Source organism: Opisthocomus hoazin, chromosome Z (assembly GCF_030867145.1).
Source record: "Opisthocomus hoazin isolate bOpiHoa1 chromosome Z, bOpiHoa1.hap1, whole genome shotgun sequence".
NCBI classification, from domain to species: Eukaryota; Metazoa; Chordata; class Aves; order Opisthocomiformes; family Opisthocomidae; genus Opisthocomus; species Opisthocomus hoazin.
Window position 1 is genome coordinate 84,379,963 of NC_134454.1, and position 23,415 is coordinate 84,403,377.

Sequence of the window (23,415 nt, forward strand, 5' to 3'; positions counted from 1 at the left end):
GAAAACACATCATCCTGCTACTTATGCAGGCAATCTAGAAATAAATTTTTGTAAGACTATTATATCTGGCACTTACAAAATTGCTTGACTGTACTCAGACGGAATATCTTCTTCTGTATTCAGATTACTGCAAATAGAGAATTACTATTTCACGGCATTTTAAGAGTGAAATCTTGATTCTGTGGAAGAGTAAAGAATTTAATAAATTGGATATTTATTAATATATCCTTTGTAAAAGGACTTTTTGACTGTTCATATATACCTGGTATGTATTATGCTTTTTGTTTTTTTTAAACAAGTTTTTGATTCTTTTTTTGTTTTAGAATGAGAGGCTTCAGGCTTTGTTAGCAGATAATGAAAAGATGAATTTAGCAGATATGGAACTTATCCCACTTCCTCTGGAACCTCAGGTGAAAATTAAAGGGATAATCCCTGAAAAAGCCACACTCTTCAAGGTAAGTGAGATCTTCTGAAGAGCTGAAATACAAAACTCTAAGCACTAAGCTTAAAAAACATCAGCTGAAAGATTTAAAGGGGCTGACATAATCGAGGCAAAATTTAACACTGCTGGTAAAGTGGTTAAACAACTCTATTTCCTTTGTGAAACTCCGTTTTCAAGTTAATATGCAAACTTCAAAACAGATTTTGTAAGATTGATACAGTTTATAAAGTTTATGAAGTCTCAAGTGTAACAGCATGCTTCTTAGTTCAGAATTTCTCTGAATGTTAATTAGACTGTGTTCAACAGGAATAGCACTCATTATCGAAATCATACAGATCAAGTCAGGTGCCCTGCATCTCAGCTAAATGCATGTGTCTGTTCCATTGCAAAATGAAACAGTTAAATTATAACTTCTTTTTTTCCAGTCTCTAACATGATCATAGAATAGTTTGGGTTGGAAGGGGCCTTTAGATGTCATCTAGTTCAACCTCTCTGCTATTAGCAGGGACATCTTCAACCAGGTTAGGTTGCTCAGAGACCTGTACAGCCTGACCTTGAATGTTTCCAGGAACTGGGGCATCTCCCACCTCTCTGGGCAACCTGTGCCAGGGTTTCACCACCCTCACCATAAATAAAAGTCTTCATTATATCCAGTCTGTATATTTATTTTTTTTTTAATTTAAAACCCTTATCGTAGCCCTGCTGAAAAGTCCATCCTCATCTTTCTTGTAAGTGCTGTTTAAGTACTGGAGGGCCACAATAAGGTCTCCCCGCAGCCTTCTCTTCTCCAGGCTGAACAGCCCCAACTCTCTCAGCCCTTCCTTACAGAAGAGGTGCTCCATCCCTCTGATGAGTTTTGTGTCCCTCCTCTGGCCCCACTCCAACAGGTCTGTGTCTTTTCTTTGCTGAGGGCTCCAGAGCTGGACACAGCACACCAGGCAAGCTCTCACCTGAACGGAGTACAGGGGCAGAATCCCCTCCCTCAACCTGCTGGCCACGCTTCTCTTGATGCAGCCTAGGATACGGTTGGCTTTCTGGGCTGCAAGTACATGTTGCTGGGTCATGTTGAGCTTTTCATCCACCAGTAAGGTCCTTCTGAGCAAGGCTGCTCTCTATCCCTTCGTCCCCCAGCCTGTATTGATAGTGGGTGTTTCCATGACCCATGTGCAGGACCCTGCAGTGGGCCTTGTTGAACTTCATGAGGTTCACATGGGCCTACTTCTCAAGCTTTTCCCAGGCCCTCTGGGTGGCATCCCATTCGTCCAGCCTGTCAACTACACCACTCAGGTTGTTGTTATCTGCAAGCTTGCTGAGGGTACACTTGATCCTGCTGTCTAGGTCATTAGACATAGGTATTAGAGTACTAGTCCCAGTACAGACCCCTGAGGGACACCACTTGTCCCCAGTCTCCATCTGGACATCTAGCCATTAACCACTACCCTCTGCATGTGACCATCCAACTAATTCCTCATCCACTGAACAGTCTACCCATCAAATCTATATCTCTCCAGTTTAGAGAGAAGAATGTTCTGAGGGGCTGTGTCACAGGCCTGATCTTCCTAGGCACAGAGGTGAGGCTGACAGATCGGTAGTTCCCAGGGTCCTCCTTTCTACCCTTTTAAAAATGGGCACAATGTTTTCCTTCTTCCAGTTCCCAGGGATTTCATCTGACTGCTGTGACTTTTCAAATATCATGGAGAGTGGCTTGGCAACTCCATCAGCCAATTCCTTGAGGACTCTGGGATGCATCTCGTCAGGTCCCGTGTACTTACGTATGTTCATGTTCCTCAAGTGGTCAAGAAGCTGATCTTCACTTACAGTAGGAGACACTTTGCTCCTCCTGCCCCCATCTTGCAGTCCATCCACGAGAGGTGTGAGAAGAGAGATTGCCAGTGATGAGTGAGACAAAAAAGTTGAGTACCTCAGTCTTCTTGTCTGTTGTTACCAGTTTGCCAGTCTTGGGAGGGCATGAGTCGTGCTCATCTGGGAGGGTAGTTTCTTTGACCTCCCTTCTCTGGCTGACATACCTGTAGAAGCCTTTCTTATTATTCTTTGCATCCTTTGTGGAGTTCAGCTCCAGGTGGTCCATTTCATTCTCTTTCAGTGGACTGACAGGTAAATTCTGTGTCCTTAAGGTTATTCCTTAAACGAAACTGTAGCAGTTGGCTGTGATCATGTGGCTGTCCCTCAACCTAGTTACTAAACAGGCCATAAGCTGTTGAAAGGGCTGGGGTTATTCTGCTTCCTACACTACTTGGAATGTAAGTTATTGCTGGTGTCCAGTGATGTAGGACCTCTTTATAAATTTACTTTCATTTCATACAGGTGACTGCGATCTAATTTTAAGATGACCAAAATGTGCTTTACCAGTCAGGTCTATGTCCAGGAGGCTTTCTCTGCTAGTTAAAAACCCTTCAAGCTGGTGTGTCAACCAGTCTTAATCCATCATCTCTACTAGGTCATAAATTTATTATGCCAAGTAGTTTCAAACTTTGACGGGCTGCTTGCTGACTGTGATACAACTTGTGCTTACTTAAAATCAGAGATGAATTTTTTTTCCATAGTTTTCTACCATATCATCCCTTGGTTCCCTAGCTTTGGCTTCCTTCTTTATATACCATTTAGTATTTTTGAAGAGTATGCTTCTACTCCATGCTCTTGCACCTCAGGTTGGAGGCAACATTGGAAGATCTTGTCATGAAAACAAGCTTTTGCAAACCTGAGTCAACTTTTAGCATGAATACGATTTCAGGTTGGGGGAAGTATATTGACAAAAAGACTGATGGAACAGCAACTAAGTGTTTCTTATCAAGAATAATAGCTTAACTTGATCAGGACAAACTTAAGTCAGATAGTCTTCTAAGTGCTGGTCTTCTGTAGCAATGCCAAAAGTTTAGTACTAAAAATACAAGATATGACTTCTTCCAAAATCAGAGATGGCTTTGATTCTTGTGGTTCTGAAAGGTTACAGATTTCCATTTAATCTCTCATTCTGTACTATGGAATAAAAACCCAACAAACCCAAAGAGGGAAGAATGACTAAATTTTGATACTCTTGGACATCACATGGCAGCTTTTGTAGGACCAGCTAAATAATAATTTTTCCTTTATTTTTGGAATTTAATAATTTTGAAACATTCATTGCATTTGAAAAATCTAATGTAGCTGCTCAAATGTTAAACTCTGTATACTCGATATTTTTGTTTTGGTTTTGAGGGAAGTGGCTTGATCATTTGCAATAGATAGTCATTCCTGTGGGTAATTGATCCCCTTCAACCCTTTTTATGCAGAGAGAAATTGAAAACAATTAAACTGGCTTTCTCAAATAACAATGTAAAAGGGCATTTTTGCATTTACTAAATAGATTAAGGAAGCAATTAATGGTTTAATAAGTCTTGCCCCTAGCATTTCTTTGATATTTATCCTATAATTGTGTCTCTTTTTGATCTGGTCATTTTAAATCTATTTTGGTGTGACCTTTTGCGTAGTGCTTCTATGTTGATTGGAATTACACGCATACAAACAAAATTTGAATCCTTCTGTCCTTTCCTCTTCAGCTGCTGACGAGGGGGGCGTGGGTGGGGGAAATGTATCCTTCACACTCCTTGCTAAAAAAAGAAGGAAAACCTTAAAGTATTTCTTAAAAATCATGCCTAGATGACACTTTTGGTAACTGGAAGTAGTATGTTCTAACTGTTGAATCTTAGACAGTCAGTAACTGCTTTTAGGAGCTTTAGGATTGCTGCTTTTCTACCAAACTTGAGGAACGTGAGTTCTGGTGCTCACTGCCACACTGTTGGTATTCAAATAGGGCTATTCTAAACCTTTTTGTAGCTGAATTTGATACTTGAATTCTGTGACCTGATACTTGCTTCTGATTTACAATGCAGTGAACAAGGGTTTATGTGTTAGAGCTCCACTGTAGCAACATGTTAATATGGACATTTCTGTGAACCAGCTTAGTAGAATCAGTTACCTTTTCCAGAGTGCCTTAATGCCTGCTCAGCTATTCTTCAAGACAGAAGATGGAGGCAAATACCCTGTAATTTTTAAGCATGGTGATGATTTACGTCAAGATCAACTTATTCTTCAGATTATTTCACTGATGGATAAGGTGAGAATTACTGATCTGCACCCTTGTCCTCCTATGTTCTTCATTTATCCTAGTTGAGAGCAAGACTGCTGAAAACTGTTAATGCAGCTTATGTTGCTAATATATTCCAGGGTTCTCAGCTCTTACATGGCTTCTTTCTTTACTGTATGGACAGGCAGTGAGCCTGTACATACTTAAAAATCAATGAATAAATAAATTGGCAAACTGGCTTTCAGTCATTACTAATTTCATTGAAGAACAGTGGAGATCAATGTCCAATACACATTCCTTTTAGGAATACAAACTGCCTTTCTATTGCATTCATTGTGTGTTTTGGTGTGTTTTGTGGTTTTTTTTTCCAGCTGTTAAGAAAAGAGAATCTGGATTTGAAGCTGACACCCTATAAAGTGCTGGCAACTAGTACGAAACATGGTATGAGTACTATCTTAAAAATATGGTATTGGGAAGACTATTCTCCTTCTCTTCATTGACTGTTGTAACACGCTTTTCATGTGAGATGTTTTGCTTAGTACAACATTTGAAAAAGGATCTCTAATGTTAAGAAAATGTTGTTGCAATATAAGATGTGGAAGGAAACGACTGACTGCAGTATTCCATGGGTGACTCAGATATCTTTGTAAAAGAAGCCTGGTCTGGATTTCAGAGTATGTGATAAGCAGTAGTGTTAGCTTTGCTGCTAGCTTACTGTGTGATCTCGGACAAAGAACTTTTAACACTCCTGTTTATAGTTCTTTGCATGCAATGGAGGGGGGGAAAAAAAACAAGACAAAATCAAACTTGGCTATGCTTTTAGATATATTGTGGATAAATATTTAGAAAGCTACTGATTTATCTTTCTCTTCTGAAAACTTGGAATAACAGACCTTCTGCAAGCTAATTTGTTGTTAATGACAAGTTGGTTTACAAATACTGAAGGCAGAAAGTTGGGACAAAACATGGTTTTTTATGCCAATGAGAAGCAGTTGAATGGAAGTATATATTAATGATGTCTTTTGATGAACGTGTTACGGAGTGGCATGAAAGTTCTATGCATTGGAGATTTTTATGGGTGGTTTTCTGTTGCAGGCTTCATGCAGTTTATTCAGTCAGTACCAGTTGCAGAGGTTCTTGCTACTGAGGAAAGTATACAGGTATGTGATGGGGGATTTTTAAGTCATCTTGTGATCAAACAATATGAATTGCAGACTTAGATCTCATGCAAAAGTCTTTAGTGTCTCAGCTGATTTCTGTATCTGTTAGAAGACAAACTACAGCTTAAAGCATAAGGGTATTTACAGCAAAAGTTTTACTTTAAAAATATGTATGTAAATCACCACATGAGTATCTCATAGCCTAAAAGTAATATCACTTAAGTAATTAAAGTGTATTTTAGTTGTGATACTGAAATTCTGGCTTTGCTGTATTGATGGATGGTAGGTGCATGACACTGTTCTGTACTGTTTTGTTTTAAAGTGTTTATGGTATTCAGTTAGTGCTTTTGGCTTGATACCTTGTCAAAATATGTTTTAATGATTTCTCTTTTTTTTTGTGGAACAACTAAATAGTTTGTCCATATGATTTCTGAAGTCTGTTTCCCTGCTGTAGTGGATGTATAGCTACTGTATGATTTCCTTTACTTGTTTATTTTTACCTTTTTTTGCAAACTTTCTGTAACTGACATGGAATTGAGCAGGGACACAAAATTCATGCTAGTTTCATGGACGGCACACAAGTGAAGTAGCAGAGCTCAACTGGTTGAGATAAATATAGTTAGATAATAATATACCAAACTACTGTATGAGGTGTACAGCTAATAAGTTTTATAATGATAACACAGCATGTTTGTGTTGGATTCACTGTGTCACTACTTTTTTTTCCCTTTTTTTTGTAATTAATACTGAAGTTTGCATTTGTTCATGGCTGAGTGATGGGGAACCAAAGCAAAATAACTCCTAGCTACTAGTAATTACATATGTTAAAAATAGGGAAGTTAAAACATGCTTATCATTTGTCATTATTTTCTTAAGAAGTATATCAAATGCTTATCACTTATAAAAAAATGCTTGTCATTAATCCATGAACAGCGTAAAGTTGCAAAAGTTTTTTAAGCTTCCTGTTCCGTAAATATTGTGATAAGCTACATATACACATTCGATAATCATACAGTTTAGAAAGTGTTTGCTTGGCAATCCTCTGTAGTCTTGGAAAGGTACTATTCATATTCTAGTCCATTATATGTTTTTATAGTATATTTAGAAATGCTTATGAAAATGTGATTTTGCAATTACTGATGATATCATATTCCAGTCTAAAGTAGGTGCCCCACTGTTTTAGTTGCTGTGCAGACATAAGGAGCAATTCTTCCTGTGAAGCATTGCTAATCTAAGTGGACAAGAAGCCAAAAGAGTGTAGTCTAGTTACTTCACAGGTCAATGGCGAAATACCTTATAGACTCCACACTTCCTATGTTAAAGCATGATAAAATAGTTGGGCGTTGTAGGCCAAGGAAATAAAAACAAAATGAACATTTTTAGGTGTTGTGAAAGTTTGGTTTATTCTTTTTTAAATATGTATTTTGGGTGTCACAGTCTTTATTAATAAAGGTGGGCACTGTATATAAGTATGAAAAAATTTCACTTATGAAAATATTTAAAGCAAGTGATCTGATACTGGCTGGTGATGCAGATCTGCAGCAAAGAAAAGATGTTTTGATATTTGAGTGTTACTTACCTTCTATCGACAATCTTGAAATTACAATTTATGTTTTGGAGGTCTTTGTTCCACACTCTACAGTTTAGCATTTGGATGATCTGAAGTCTGTTTGTGGTTTTTTGTTTGTTTGTGTTTTGGTTTTGTTGTTGTTTTAGTTTTGTATTTTTTTACATATACAACACATAAAATTTTGGGGGGCTGAAAGTAGATCTCCCTAGTACCTGGTTACCCATTTAAAAATTTCCTTCCACATTTTGCTTAAGGATTTCATTTAACAGAATCTTTGTACTCTGACAGCTTTTTTAACATATCTCGGAAGGGCTTGTTCAGCTGTAAGCAAAGATAATTAAAGGTATCTCCAGGCCTTAAAACTCTGATAGACGTTACAGCAGGACTGCTTTTCAAGCAAAATTTTCTTAAATAGCCTGCAGGTACCTTCCTTCAGTACCTCCTTCTCTTCTTGAAGATTCTTTTCATTTTTTTCAGTATTATTTTGTCACTGATGTGTCAACCAGATGCCTACAAAGCTTCTTTTACACTGCTTGCTTAGCTTTGTGTTTGCTTACGGAAAGAAGGTTGTGCTTAGGCTTGGATTTAATATACTTTTTGTTTGTCTCAATCAAGAAAAAGCCTAGTTTTCTTCTGAGTGGTGGGAAGGACTGTTTTGGCCCTGTCCGTGTTTCACAGGAAATGCAAAGTTTCTATTTGATGACTTAGATTTTTTCCATTGAAACTCAGTATTGGTTGGTTGTAGTGAGGAGTCTGAAGACCTGTAATGATGACAAACCTTGTAAGAATGTGTATATCCCAAATATAGTTACTAATCTGGATTGTTGGTCCTGTTTTGGTTTTTGTTGGTGTGGCCTAAACAGTTTCCTGTGGAAGTATTTTGCATTCATAGTTATTAACTAGTAACTTTTCAGTGCACTGTTAATTTTCTGAAGCTATTAAGAAAGAAAACTACTTTTTGGTTTAACTTCAGGTCTGTTTCTGTTGAGTATAAGAATGTGGTTTAGACAGAATATAAATAAAGCCATATAAAAGTAAATTAGATTTTACTAGGCTTTTGGGAAGTGGTTGTTATTTTAACAGATTGTGAGAACAGCCATTTGTGGTCTTGATTTAAATCTTTTTTCCTACCAGTTTTAAAAGTTCTATTTCAGATCATGTGGAATAACTAAATGTGGTGATGACTTTCCCCCCAGAACTTCTTCAGAAAACATGCACCTAGTGAGACTGGCCCTCATGGAATAAGTGCAGAGGTAATGGACACATATATTAAGAGCTGTGGTAAGTAACACTTCTACAACTGATAACTTCGTATCTGAGGTATAAAGGATGGAGTAGATGAGGTATTAAGGCATATCAGTTTAGATGACTGCAGGTAGGGAACTATGTGTGTACTTGATGTCAGAATCCCTGTGAATAAGATAATTTTGAGCCTGGTGTGTCATATACAATTCCTCTCCTCATCCCCCTTTGTTCTCTTTAAAGGGGATTAGAAGTTAAATACTGTTTGCTTTCTAGAAATAATTTTACGTCTGCCCCCACCGCATCGTGAGTCGGGATATGTAGAATTCAGGGACATGCAAAGCATTTATACAATAATAAATCAACTTTATTCGAGGTAGAAAATTTTGTTTTTTAGAACATTGGGTGCTTTGGGGATGAGATTACATTTGACTTCTTATTCCATTTGGATGACAAGAAAAAGTGGTAATGTAGTTCTTGTTTGGTAAACTGATGGCAGTGTTAAAATGGCACATTTGCTGTCCATTAAATTAGAAGCAACTTCATTGTACGAAGAAATGTAATTCAGTTGTTGCTCCACAGTATCTTCTCCTTTCCACTTCTCTTTCTGATGATGCAGTCTTTAGAACTGCTTCAAACTCTTCTGGTTAGTGGATGAAAGAAAGAATTAAACCAGTTTGTGTTAGTTCCAATTTATTTGTCACTGTCTGGCTTACTGCTTAGCTTGTGAATACAGCTGACATATGTTTAGATTCATATCAATGTCTAATGCTTGTTTACAATTTTTTGTCTTAAAATATCTGAAGTTCAAGATGTGTGTATTCATTTTGCTCAAGAGACTTCCTCTTTCTTTGAAGTATCTTAATCTCAGTATTGAATGAATTTAGGCTTTTAGTGTTAGGATGTGATTGTGTAGTGAGAAACGATAATCTAAGAAGTACCAAATAAACTTCAGAGTTTTAATTTGTTACCTCAAATGTTCTTCATACTACTAGTAATCTTGATTATTCTTCACTAGCACCACCACTGCCCCCTATGGTATGTTTATGATTTATGAACAAGAACTAAGTTTGTCATATGCTGTTGTTAATTGTGTGGAACTTGTTGCTATCCAGGAAAGGTACTTATATTTGTATTTACAATTTACTTTTTACAGCTGGTTATTGTGTAATTACTTACATCCTTGGAGTTGGAGATAGACATCTGGATAATCTTTTGCTAACAAAAACAGGTAATTCTTCTTAGCAATGCAATTTTATAACAGCAGTTGTTTAAATTCTAACGTGTTGGTATTGTTTTGCTCCATTTTCCTTTAGAGTATAACTCAGAGTATTATAGACTAGAATATATTTGTAAATGTAAATTTATATTGTCTCATCTAAGGTAATATTTGATCCAGTGAACCAAAGTTTAGGTTTAAACTCCTAGTAGTGTCAAGTGGCAGGTAAAGAAGAAAACAAGTAGATTATTTGCTCTCTAATCACATTAGCAGGCAAGATACAATGACTATCTGATACATAGTTTTGATGTCAGTTTAAGAGCCATTTCTACAACCTGTGGTAATGGAAGTCTAAATTTACCTGAACGTGGACAATGTTATAAACACAGAGGTTTTTATGTTTTTCAGTTGGTTTACTTTACAGTCCTGTGTTCTATCGTCTTCTCTTTTACACTGAAAGATGGACCTGTAAGTTGTTTTATTAAACAGATGAATTTTCTTGAGTGATACTACCTTTTCTGAAAGTGGTATAGACGTAGTACATAGTAAAATTTGACTGTCTTTACCTAAGCCCAAGAAACATTCCGCTGTTATCTTAAACTTGGCTAAAATGATAATTACTTTTTTCAGAACTCTTGGTCCAAAGCTGAAAAAAAGGATGCATTAAAAAAATACTTGTAAAGTAGCTCCAACTCCAAGTATCCTAACTGTTTATTATCAAATCATTTCATTTTTTTATTAAATTGTTACATTCCTGTTTAGTAGCTTTTTTAACATGCTATCAGAAAGCAAATTCAAGATCTACTAATTGAATGACAGTTGTATTTTAATAGTTGTCTAATAATTCTGCGTATTTTAATGTATGCTATTCCAATTACAGTAGATATTTAGGAGAATATTGTCAGTAGTCATACGGAATTAGGTGTAATGTTGATGACTTCACCGAGATGTCCATGCGAATTCTTGTCTTAGAGTTGACTTTCTTTTAAACAACATGGTTCTGTGAGCTTTCTAGGTCTGTATATTCTTCTAAGAAATTTACACGATCTGTCCCAGAAATGGGAATGTCATGTAAGACCTGCAAGAGCAGGATTCACTGCAGTGTTTTCTGTTCCCTGTGAATCTTACATTCTTAATGAAACCAAACTACCGCAGAGCAAAAATCCACAGTGTTTCATCATTAGCTTGACTGAGCTACCTGGACCATTCAGTGCCAGTTCAGATTATGTATACATACATATTTTTTAAGCCTTCCCTATAAACAAAGAATGATGTAGATTCTTTAGTGTCCTACTCATTACAAACTGGCAGCCGGAGGAGAGAAAGTAGCAGAAGGTACTGTTTAATTCAATATACCCTTTAGTTTGCAGCAAAAACTGTGTATCTTAAAAGTTCAAAATAGGGAATAGGCATTTTGATTCTCCCTAACTTCACTTTTTTAATGTTATTTTCTATTGTCTTACATATGGATTAATAACAGACCAGGTAGAGTCAATAATTCTGGTGATTCTAAATAAGTAGAAGATCTCTCTACTAAAGGAAATAAAAGGCTTGAAAATTCAGCTGCTCCAACTATTACATTCAGTGCCTTGGGGTGGAGGGAAATTCAGATGTTTTAGTTGAAAAATGAGTTCGTGAGTAGCTACACGAATTTCGCAGAGTTTTGACCAACAAAACCTTTTCTTGTAGGGAAAGAAGTTTTTGAAGTTACGTTTTTGCTTTTTTTTTTTTTGTTTGGCATTTTGCTTGCTAAGTTTTGAACTGCAGCTTTGCTGTAGGAGTTCTGATGCCTTGAATATGTCTGTTACATAGTGATGGCGAATTAGGAGCTGTGGTTAAGTGCTTGTAGTAAAGTGAAATATTTATTGAATGAGAAACTTATAAATTAAAATATTATTTGGAGAAAGAGACACATGCATGTGGAAGGTTTGTTAGTTTACAGGTAAGGCTGAAGCATGTATTACTTTGAATCAGTATACTTTGTATGAAAGAGCTGAAAATTAACCTTTGGCCCTTGGTTAGAGTAAAAGGTCTTGCACAGGGGGGAGCAACTAGAGCAAGTGTATTTTTCCGTATCTGCTTGGAAATGTACAAATGGGCATTTAAACTGTTGTGAGGGGTCTGTCATTTGTCTAAGGTGATGGCTATAAATATTTGCATAGCAGGCACTGCTTGCATGCTCAGAGTAGTAACACTTTAGTGTTCTGATTTGGGGTAAAGTGCATCTTGCCTGCCTGTATTAAAAAGTAACAGCACAATAGCAGTTTGGCTTAGTGGAAGAATTTAAGCAGCACAGCAGAGGGCAGTGTGCATCCATGGTACATTCAGAGTCTGAAATTGTTTTCATCTGCTGCCTGTCCTCTGTCACATACTGAAAGGTTTTTTGAGCTATCAAGAGAAATTCTTATGTTCCGAATACAACAAAGGCTTGCTATGAAGGCTTGTTTCTTGCTACTGAGAATCCCTTAGGCCTAAGTTGGAAAAAGCTAACTTCATTCTTCTGCTGAAGAATGGAAGCTATAAATACCTTTCTTAAAAATTATGAGGCAGTAAATGTGTCCTTACTTGATGATACTTATTTAAGGAGTTGAAGCTTTCCAAGAGGGTAAAGAATGCTGAGTACCAGCTGTGGGTTCCCGTACTTCCTATATGGCAATATATGTCTTTACCTTTTTCAGCTCTGCCTTTTAGTTTGGATGTAGCCACATCTGTGTTGGACACATTCTAGTAGAATTGTCGCGTCATCTCCTAACATACAGATGTCTATGCTTATGATAGATAGGGTATAATTTACATATTATGCAGTAGGTACTGAAGTTCATAAAACCAAATTGTTTTTCACTCAGTGTTAGAAACCTGCTGGGTTTTTTTTGCGCTGTAGGATGAGAATGTCTGTTACTGGGTGAAATAATTTCTGCTGTCTTTCATGAGTGTTTTATGCCTTTAATTCTAGAAGTAAGATGGCTTTTTTAAGTAGTCCTAGACATGAAATCTGTATTTTCAGATTTTTAAATGCTGTACCATTATACTTCAAGAGAAGCTGTAGAAGTTTGTTTGGAAAGAGATGTAGGGAAACTTCAGTCAAAACATTCTTATTTATTAGCAGTGTTAAAAATTACAAGAATACTTGCATTGTTTTTACAAATGTGCCTGAGCTTGTAACCTGAAGGCCACGTAGTCAGTATTGTGATACAGGAATATTTATTTTCTCTGAGAACTTTCAACTTCCTACTTCTCCTGGAGATTGACTATGTTATCTATTGCTGTATGTTTTAATTTTTTGTTTCCAGGTCTAGAACAGCAGATGCTACTGTGACTTGTAAATAATAAGACACTCTTTTGCAGTGGAATACTCAACTTTAATGTCAGTGTCTGGTTGTAGGATTGCAGACTGATTTACATATTAATGCCAGTGTCTGACTTAGCAGCGAATGTGTGCTTTGTTGCCTTGGAAGGAAGAGCTGGGTGGTTGTGAAGCTGGATTGTGATAAGAGATGTAGCATGTTCAGTTAACTTTCATGTTGTATGTACTGTGCTAGTGTGTTTCAGTTGTGACATGCCTTCCCTTGAAAATACTTTCTTCTGGGTTTGTTCCACTCTCTGTTTTTGATGGTAGAGTTGGGATCTAGCTACTGATGTAACATCCAGCCGTGGCTGTCCTCATGTTTGCTAAGCCTTTTAAAGTCTTAAAACAGTACAGTCATCATTAGACCTTAGACAGCATTTCAGCTATGATAGACAAGTGATGTCTTTCTGTCCCATTTGAGATACCTTAATAACTTCAATTTGTTTTATCAACAGACAAAGATTTCACAAAGGTGCTGTCATATTTGCAGGCTATGTGTAGATATTTCGGCATATTCTAAGACATTCAAATGGTGTTCTTGGGTAGTATGGCCTGTGTGTGTCTCACCAACTAAACTCTTGCCCTAGTGACTGACCAGCTTAATCTTTCAATAACCGTTGGGGACCTACATGTAAGCTCAAGTTCCCATTATAGGTTCCCCAAATACAGGCACTTTGGTCTGAACTCCACACCTGAAATTGCTCTGTAGCAGTAGGGCAACTTGCTGTGTGGGTAAAATTGGGTTGTTAATATCTAAGGGCAGGTGAAAGACTTGAGAAATTGAAAACCACATTTTCTTTTAGCATCACGTATAGGTAAGTGGAAAGAGCTGGACTGTCTTATTTAATGCTGAGAGGTCAGGCTGTCTTCAGTGTGAACACACCAGTTGACATCCAAGTTGTTCTTCAGTCTCAGTTAGGAAGGGTTGCCAGGTAAGACAGCAAAGATCCGAACAGTTCCATGTACAAGACGACACCCTGTGTTTGTACTTCCAGTGCTTTTCAGTTAAAACCGTCTATCCCAAAGCAAGTTTGAAGATGACAAAAGCTGAAAACCTATAGGATACAAGCCCTCCTTCTGTATCAGTGCTCATATAAATACATTGATAAATATATTTATTAATGTTGCAAACTACTACAGTGTATAAAATACAGTGGAATTTTTACATGTTTTTGGATATCATTGGTCCTGGTAGAGGAACATCCTTTTCTAAAAACAATAACAAAACTAACACATACTGCTATCCTTTAGATTTCTCTTTGCAACTCCCGTTTCTGTGATGCCTACCAAAGAGAATATAAACTTATAGCTGTTGGTCTGGTAAAACATTTTTTCTTTGAGGTGTCTTGAACATTATTTCTCATTTAACAATATGTATCTGACATCTTTTGCACTATGCCTGCATGGAGTGTATTTTGAGAATGAATTGCTTGAGTTGTGAGGGGTGAAAATTGCAATGCTTAGCACAGCCTGGTGCCTTATCAGTTATATGGATGACAGTGATAAACTTTGCCTCCAGCTGTTGTTGCATACTGGATTTAAAGTCTGTATCCTGAATAAGTCCTTAAAAATTCATACCACTTTCTTCCATTTTTATGTAGTCTTACAAAAGTCATAATGTGTATCTGATGAAAATGATGACATTAAATTAGGCATTCCGGTTGTTTGTATTGTGACAGTGCTCTGTTTACAAAGGAGAAATTTTGACGGTAGTGTCAGAATTTGCTGGGAATGCAAGGAGACAGAATCACAGAATCACAGAATGGTAGGGGTTGGAAGGGACCTCTGTGGGTCATCTAGGCCAACCTCCCTGCCAAAGCAGGGTCTCCTGCAGCAGACTGCACAGGACCTTCTCCAGGCGGGTCTTGAATATCTCCAGAGAAGGAGACTCCACAACCTCCCTGGGCAGCCTGTTCCAGACCACCCCATCCGTCTGCTTATTTTCATCACGGGGATTTTTGTCCTATTGTTTCACATTTAAAACAAGAATTCAGTTAAAATAGAAAAAGTACAATTTAGTCACTATAGGAGCCATGCTGAAGTAGTAGTGGCAGTTTCAGTTTACAGAAAATGTATTGAAATTCAGAGCTTGGGGTTTTTGTGTATAGGTTGGGGGTTTTCTGGCCCTCTTCCCAGAAGTGGGAACAGTTAAGTTTGGAGTAATTTATAAGTCTCTTGTTATAAGACAATTGCCGTCAGACTTACTGTATTTTAGTAATTGTATCTGGTTTGCTTTGCCTTCCACGTTTTGTTTAAGGGTTTCAGAGTTTTGTGTGGGTTTCCAGTGTTTTTTTTCTAACAGTTCTCTGGTGAAATAAAACAATTTCTTTGCTGCTGTATGGGAACTTTCTCCTATACCAAAATCTAGGCATTAGCGGTAAAAGCGATGGACAAATCGGCCTCTCTGGCTTCAGTTGGATGTTATTGGCTATTGCAAGCACCAGATATCAATTTTTAGCCTCCACCAGTCCATACTTCACTTAATCAAAGATCACTTCAGTCTTAAGGCTGAAAAGAACTCAGATGGACTTTCAGTCAGGGCATGAGGGATTTGATAGGGAAATTTTCCATGCTTGCTGTTTCCTTGGAACTCTGCAAGGGCCTGTCCTGTTCCACGTATTAGAAAGCCAGGCTTTCAGTAGAAAAATGTGGTCAGCCTCATAAAATTAAAAAATAAAAAGCTTGAAAGTACACAATAGTATCAGCTTTTCCATTTTGAACAAGCTGATTTTCTGTGTGTGCACCTCATTATTGCATAATCCTGGAAACGCCTCATCTGCTTCCAGTCATTAAATGCCTTGTGTATTGCTTTTTCTACAGTACAGTAGCTTAAATGGGGGAGGGACAGTGATTGTTAGGCCACTGTTTTTTAAGGTGAGAGACTCTATTTGAAGTCCTTCTAGCAGACATTTTTCTGCTTCCTGAAGAAGTGCTAATGTCATCTTTTAGACTTTGAGGAATGAGCCACTCTTAACATCAGAAATGTTTCTCTAAAGCTGTGTATCTTGAACGAGATGTAGGTGCCTACATGTAGGCCTACTCTTGGCCTCAAAACAGGGCAGGAAGTTCATGTGTACTTGTCTGTGGTCTCAGTGTTTCCTGAATTGTTATGTTTTGTCAGGTGCCAAAAATCCCTCATTTTTGTAAGGAATTTAGATTTCTAAATAGGTATCGAAGGTTTTAGTGTCTAAATATTAGAAATCCAAGGCCTTTACGTCTGGCATTACAACAATGTAAAAGACTCAGAATGAAAGCTGTTTCACCTGTTGTTTTTAGTAGCTTCTCTTTTAGTTTAAAACATGACTTGGACAAAACCCTTACCCATAAGATATAGCAGTCATTCAGGAACAGTAGTAAACCAAAATGAGAGGTCCAGTTTTGTCCTTAATAAGCATGTCTGATAATTAAGAGCCCTTTAAGTTGTAATAAATCTGAAGAAGATGGATTAGAAGCCGAGGTAAAAATGTTACGGTCTGAGATCAAAGTGTATGTGTTGCGGCACTGACTGCATAATGAAGGCAGGAAATGTAATGGTTTTATAAAATACGGAAGTTCAAAGCCTTCAGAAAAAGTAGTGTTACAAAGTTCATAAGCAGTCTGGCTTACTGGGAGGATAGATGATGGTTGGATATAAATACTGCACTATAAGTATGAATTATTACTCATTGTGTGGATGATGGAGCATTGGCACAGGTTGCCCAGGGAACTCATGGAGTCTCCATCCTTGGTGATACTCAGAAACTGTCTGGACATGGTCCTGGGCAAAGCAGCTGGCGCTTGGTAGCCCTGCTTGACCAGTACGTTGGACCAGATGTCCTCCAGAGGTCCCTTACAACCTCATTCATTCCATGATTGTGTGAAATAGAGGTTTAAGAGACATTTTCTAAGTTTTTTTGAGAAGGTATGCTTCTTATCAACCAAATTACATAACTTTTAGGGACTTCCAAATAAAAACTGCACAAACTGTGTGACACTCCAGAACTAAAATCTCACTCAACACCTGCCCAAATAAGAGCTTAATTTTCCTGTAGACTGTTACTCAGTTGGGATTACTAGACAAGGTTATTTTTTAAGTATTGCTCGTACCTAAGGCTGACAAATTTGAATGAGTAGTGTTTTTAAGGAGCTGTGCTCTTGAAGCTGTTACTGGCACCTTTTGCCTCCATCCTTACAGATGCAAATCAGAAGTGATGGCTATGTTAGGAGTCAATATACTATTGACAGTGAAAGTAATTTCTTACAGAATAAAAATTCTTTTTAAATATATTTTCTGTCCTGTTAATTACATCTTTGGTACAGTAATTTCTAGGTGAAAGTGATTTTTTTGTTTTGTTTGAAGTCCATACAATCTACAGCAGTTGCTTTGTATAGAGCTGGAGTCATCAGCTTCCTATTTTTATCCTGCTTTCTGCTACTATTTAGTATTTTCTGGCACTGCACTTTTTCAAATAGGTACCATAAACTTTCTCCAGACTTGTTCTTGTAATAGAGCTTATATGGAGTGACAGTCTAATCATTGCATTCACTAATATCATGAAAGTGGGATGTTCAGTGTTTGTACCCTGATACGAATTATACTTAGGAAGATCACTTGAGATACTTGTAACATTTTATCTTAGTATTAAAGGATTTCAAGACATCAGGTTCAATAACTTGATAAATTTATGATTTGTTGACATAAAAAATAATACAAACTTTGCCTAATTTTCAGTGTGAATTACACAACCAATTTCCTTTGTCCAAAGCAGACTTGTTATTTGTTTTTTTTTCCGATAATAAAGTCCTCAAGGAAAACAAGTCAGCCGTCTCCGTAGAATGCGCTTAAAACTGTAGTACTCTCTTACGCTGGCTGGTTGGTCTTTGCTGGTATAGCAGCTTCAGGCAAGCACCAAGGAAAGCCTTCTGTCCATGTTCTGCAATATGATATGCTGGCTTAATTGACCTTGCAGGAGCTGCATGAATGAAAATCAGTTAAGTCTGTTTAGTACATGGATTTGAAAAATATTAAGTGTATTAAATACATTTAATGTATTTTAAAGTCTGTTTAATTTCAAAGTACAGCTAGGGAAGCTATAATGTTAATGCAGGATGGTCTCATCTTACGTTTTCTTCTATACTTCATTCCTAAAATTAAAGTACTTTATCTAATTAGTTTATACGAACATAGGTCAGCTATTAAAATGTGTTTGAATGTTTAGATTCATCTTTGTTACCAATTTAAATTATCACCTCTTATTCCCTATCTCCAGAGCAAACTATAAAAAGGTTTAATTACTGTCACAACAGTTACTGTTTTATTTAAAATGTTGTCTCTTGACTCTTGAAGGTGACAGGTTTGAATAAGCAAATAGAAAACAGACACCCCAAACTTTTTAATTAAAAACATTTTTTGTAACTTCAAGGTGGTGGGGGAGCATGTATGTATCAGTTGCCTACTTCAGAAACAGTGTATAAAAATGGGCTCTAAAAGTAACTCCTGTAACATCTTGAAAAAAACTATTGAAGGAAGGGAGATTTGTTTTTTTAGCACAATTAGGTATTCAAAATGCAGTGGTTCTCCCATTTATCAACTAGCAAATACTTTACCTGCTTCTTGAGCATCCTTGTGATCTCTCTTAGAAAACTGACTGTGATGCAGTTTGTTTCTTGGGTTGAAGAAGAGTGCTTGTGACAGATCTCAAACAGCCTTCTCTGATGACAGAATATTATTGTTCAATGATATGCTCAAAGAGGGGTGACTAATTGAAAAATACTGCCTGTTTTCAAGAGTGTTGAACACCTAAGCTTATGAAAATATTAAAATGGATACAGGCACTGCAGGTTAAAATACTCGTGACACAGATCTCTGTCCATAATGCTGTTTGGTTCCATAATTCTGAAGCAAGACTCTGTGTGTTCTGTGCTGTGACTGTCTAGATCACCATCATGCTAATAGTTTTCTGCCTTCTTGTTTAGAAGATCTTCCATCTTGTATCGACATTTCATTCTCTTCTGTAAATTGGTCATGTGAGACTTGACTTTATTAATGTCACTACATAGCTGTGCCTTGGATGCAAAACTTACCTAACAGTTCAAACAATGCATCAGCTTTTCGTATTTCTTCATTTACTTCCCGATTCCTCATTACTGCAGACTTCAGGAAGAGAGTTTCTATCTGCCCGAAGGAAATTATTTAACAGATTACTTTTTTAATTTTTTGTGTAAAAGTTTCTTGACATATCTGAATTCTTACCATCTTTTTTTAGTGCAGCTGGGTATGGCCCAGGTCATTGTTTAAATTGCACATTTCAAATTGAAAATTTGTTTGCAGGACACGTTCAAAAACTTTTTTTTGCCTTATAAGGTCAATATTTTCCACTTAAGAAGCGAGTCAAGAATGATCCCAGAAACTGGCTTCTTAAAAATCATGAATGGTACTATTTTGATTTCTGTTGACAATATTTTTGTGTAGCTGTACAATATTTAACCTTCAGATTATCTAAATGATTTGGTAGGTTTTTGGAAGTTACTCGTGTTCCAGTTGTTCATTTTGCCACCAGCTGTTGGGTCTCACATAAAGTTCAGTACTATTGAGTGGGAATACGGTGAATGCTCCCCAGTAAAAGTGAACAGCGTGGCCGCATGCAAGCTCTGGATAGGAAGGGCCTTGTGTGTTTGAAGCAAGAGATGTATAGAAGTTTGTCAAGTTAATGGGGCAGAAACATTGTAAGTGTAGTCAGTTGGTCTAAGAAGGGAAAGGTACTGATCAAGAGATGTAACTCTTACATTTTAGTACTGGAAAGGTGTAAGACAGACTTTGGTGTGCTTGAAATGCAATTTCAGATATGGAATTGTAGTGATGTTTCTTCAGTGTATTTGAAAACTGTTGATAAATTTTCACCTTACTCAAACAACCCTTAAAGAATTTTGAAACAGCTTTGAAATATTCTGTGCTATTTAGTGGTTTCAGAAGGTCATTCTTAGGATCATGAGTGCTATTTCCTTTTGGTAGATTTAACATACAACTAAAACAACATATTTCATGCCATAGCAACCAAACAGGATATTAAAAGCAATGCATTGCGTGTATTAACATTTTATTTTGCTAACATTCTAAAGAAGGACCAGAGAATTAGTTGTATTTATTATATAACTGTGCATTTAGTATCTACTGACTAGTTTCAACATTGATTCAGTCCTTGTGAGTATGTTCCATATGTTTTTCAAAAAAACAGCAGAAAATCTCATCTTGTTTGTTAGTACTCTTAATGAATATGAAATCATCTTTGCTTTTTTAAACCCGTGATTTCAAATTGACAGCTAAAGATACATGGTTATAAGCCTTAGAGAGAACAGTGAATTGTATTTCTTTTGAGCTACTCAGCATCTTCTGAAGATTGCACTTACAGATATTTTTTTTTTCCAAGTTTTGCATCAGAATTTGATACTACTTGTAGTGTTGAAAAGGGTAATTATGTTTGCCTTTAATTCTACAGGTAAACTATTTCACATCGACTTTGGTTATATTTTGGGTCGGGACCCTAAGCCTCTACCTCCCCCAATGAAGCTGAATAAGGAGATGGTGGAAGGTATGGGAGGTACGCAGAGTGAACAGTACCAGGAGTTCCGTAAGCAGTGCTACACAGCCTTTCTCCATCTCCGCAGGTAACAATACTATTTTGATGCTATAATTTAGTAGAGTCACTATAAAGCAGGAGAGGACTAAATGAATCTGAGAAGATATTTCTGTTGAAAATTCAAAACTTGTTTGAAGTCTGAATGTAGACACAAGAATTTGCATGAAACAAAGGAATGAAAATCACAGCAGTTGTGTAATACGGAGCTTGAATGTAATTGTCCTTCAAGTTAAGGTCCCCAGTTTTGCTACTTTAATAACCTACATAGCTTTTTTCATAACTCCTATGGGGTATTAATGTACACCTTGCTTTTTGGATATGTTTTTGCCCTTAAGCAACTTTTTCTCTGATTATTGATGGCCAATTAACTGTCCTTTTAACTCTTAAGTCATTACTGATTTGCTGCTTTATCCTCCTCCAGTTTAGATTAGTGATGATCAAAGTCTTTGGCTTGAAGATGGTGCAGAAGTAAGCTTAGTTTGGTTCAGGTCCTGCGGGACAAAAGTTAGCAACTTTAGTGATGATCAGGTATGTTAGCAGTTCCTGTACATACCCAGAAATGTGATTTATTTATGGACCAACAGATCTCTTCTTTAAACTTGGAATCAGCTGTGTTCTTTTGCACTGACTCTATTACTTACCTTGAACTTTCTGGTCCAAGTAGCTCAGCTTTATTCTGTTTGGATGGGACACTGGTAAGCACGCTTGGTCTGTCCAGTGATTGACTTAGCACATCTTCCATCGAGATGAAGGAATTTCAGTTTGTCAAGTTCACAGAATGTAAACCTCCAAACGCATGGAAAAAAATCAGTAATATGAAAATCAAGTGTGAAAAGTACATGCAGTATGAGAAGCAGGCAGTCAGTGATTCAGAATAAAAATGATGCATGTAGTTCTCCGCTTGTTAAGAGGAGAAAGAGTAAGGAGTTGGTTTATGAACTGACTTTATTAATGAGTTAAAAGGAATTCAGCACCATGAAAAAACAGCAGCATGATGTGAGTAAATAATATTCGTGACTTCAGAGTACAATCAGGAAGGCTAATGTACATTCCATGTTCTAAATTTTGCTTAGAACTGTTTTGTAATACTGCATTGCTTATTTGTGATATACTTGGGTTTTTATTGTTTAAACCTAGCTATTTCAATGGAAAAGTCTCTTGTGTCAGTGAAGGATTATCCATTGCATTTATTTATGTAATGATTTGTTACAGAGATCATGAAGTGTGGAGTACAGCAGTAATTTGGATATAAAACTACGCTGTAAATCGAGATGGTTTCATTTTAATGACTGGGATTGTAGTTGTAATTGTAGTCTCTCCAATATTTGTTCAGTTTAATAGGAAAATATTTTTAAATGATTCTGGATAAATGTCTTCAAGGCTTTCAACAAATATAGCATCAGATAATATTAGTATTACTACAACTATTACTTTAAGCAGCTAGAACTAAAAATGATGAAGATTGCTTGCTTACTGAACAAATAGAGGAGAAATGGCTTAGTCCTGACAGTTCTGCATGTTGACATAGAACTGTTCACAGATGATACTTCTGCTTACGTAAATTCATAACCTCTGGTTGCTAAGACAAAATGCAAACTCTGTTTGTCATCTCCATCAATTTGTGTTTTTTTTGTTCTGTAGTTCCCTGGGTTATAGACAGTTTTCTACGTATTTCAAGTGCTGTATCTCAGTCTTTCAGGATTCCTGGGAACAGGTGTTGCATAGTGAAAATAAATAAAAACTTAAAACATATAAGTAGAAAACTAGTTTTGTTCATTGTTTTAGGTTGGAAGCAGTTTGGCATATGATCATTGGTGTGTGGTTTTTTGTTGTGGGGTTTGGTGTTTTTTTTGGCGTAGGGGAGTATGCTTTCCACTTTTTTGAAGAACAATGGTCAGTTGTGTCTGTGTCAGCAGTGCTGTAAGGAAGGAACAGCCTCTGCGTTCTGAGTGTGCTACAGGGCAAATTGTGGCTAGCAGCAAAACTTGTCATCCTCACCTGGGCTGCTGGTCTTCTACACCGTCATTATAGATGTTGAGCCTATTCAAAGATCTTCAGGTCCTGTTATGTGTCAGGATTTCCTTTCTCCCATGAATTTCCAGTTTACAAGTCCTCAGCAGGATCTACCAGAGAGGAATCCAGTGTCAATATTTGAGAGTTTTTCCCAGAATGTGGCTCTAGATTGTAAGAGTTTCCCCTATGTTAGTCACATGAAAAGTTTGATGTTTGGTTTGAGTTAGGAGGCATAGGTAGGGGCAAAAGAGCAGGAAGCAACTAGAGACAGAAGCTGTAGTTTGGGCTGAGATTTGTTCTGTGTGGATATGGATATCTGGCTGGATGGACCAGAGTGTTTTTCCCCAGTCTGTTCACAGTGGTTTAGTGGACAGAGGAGGTCATACAGATCTGAATGAAGAAAACATATCGGCAACAAGTGGAGAGATGTGGTGGCCATTGGGAAGTGCCTGTTCTTTGGAAAGGTGGTAGCTAGGCAATAATGCAAGGTCTAGATGGTCTTCTGAAAAGTGAGGTAGATGAAGAGGGAAGAGCTAAGGTGAAACTGAATGGGAACAGGTCAGTTTTGCTTGAGTCTGGACTGTGAGGAAATACTTTTGGAAGACTAAATGCCATAGTTTACTATAGCTAACTGGGAGATCGATAGTGACTGCACAGTACATGTAGTCTTGAGAAGAGAAGAAATGAGCCATGAGAGGTCCCAAGTTATGTTGCAGAAAATGT

The 23,415-nt window shown here is 37.1% G+C and overlaps 1 protein-coding gene across 3 annotated transcripts in view; it reads left to right on the forward strand.

Moving 5' to 3' along the window:
- The window catches only part of PIK3C3 (phosphatidylinositol 3-kinase catalytic subunit type 3), an 84,313-nt gene that overhangs the window by 31,411 nt on the left and 29,487 nt on the right, over window positions 1-23,415 (forward strand). For all 3 annotated transcript variants that reach the window (XM_075411318.1, XM_075411320.1, XM_075411319.1), the window contains 7 exons: window positions 324-455; window positions 4,428-4,556; window positions 4,898-4,967; window positions 5,622-5,686; window positions 8,453-8,537; window positions 9,655-9,729; window positions 20,539-20,707. In XM_075411318.1, the coding sequence (XP_075267433.1) occupies window positions 324-455; window positions 4,428-4,556; window positions 4,898-4,967; window positions 5,622-5,686; window positions 8,453-8,537; window positions 9,655-9,729; window positions 20,539-20,707 (725 nt within the window). The remainder of the gene's footprint in view (window positions 1-323; window positions 456-4,427; window positions 4,557-4,897; window positions 4,968-5,621; window positions 5,687-8,452; window positions 8,538-9,654; window positions 9,730-20,538; window positions 20,708-23,415) is intronic.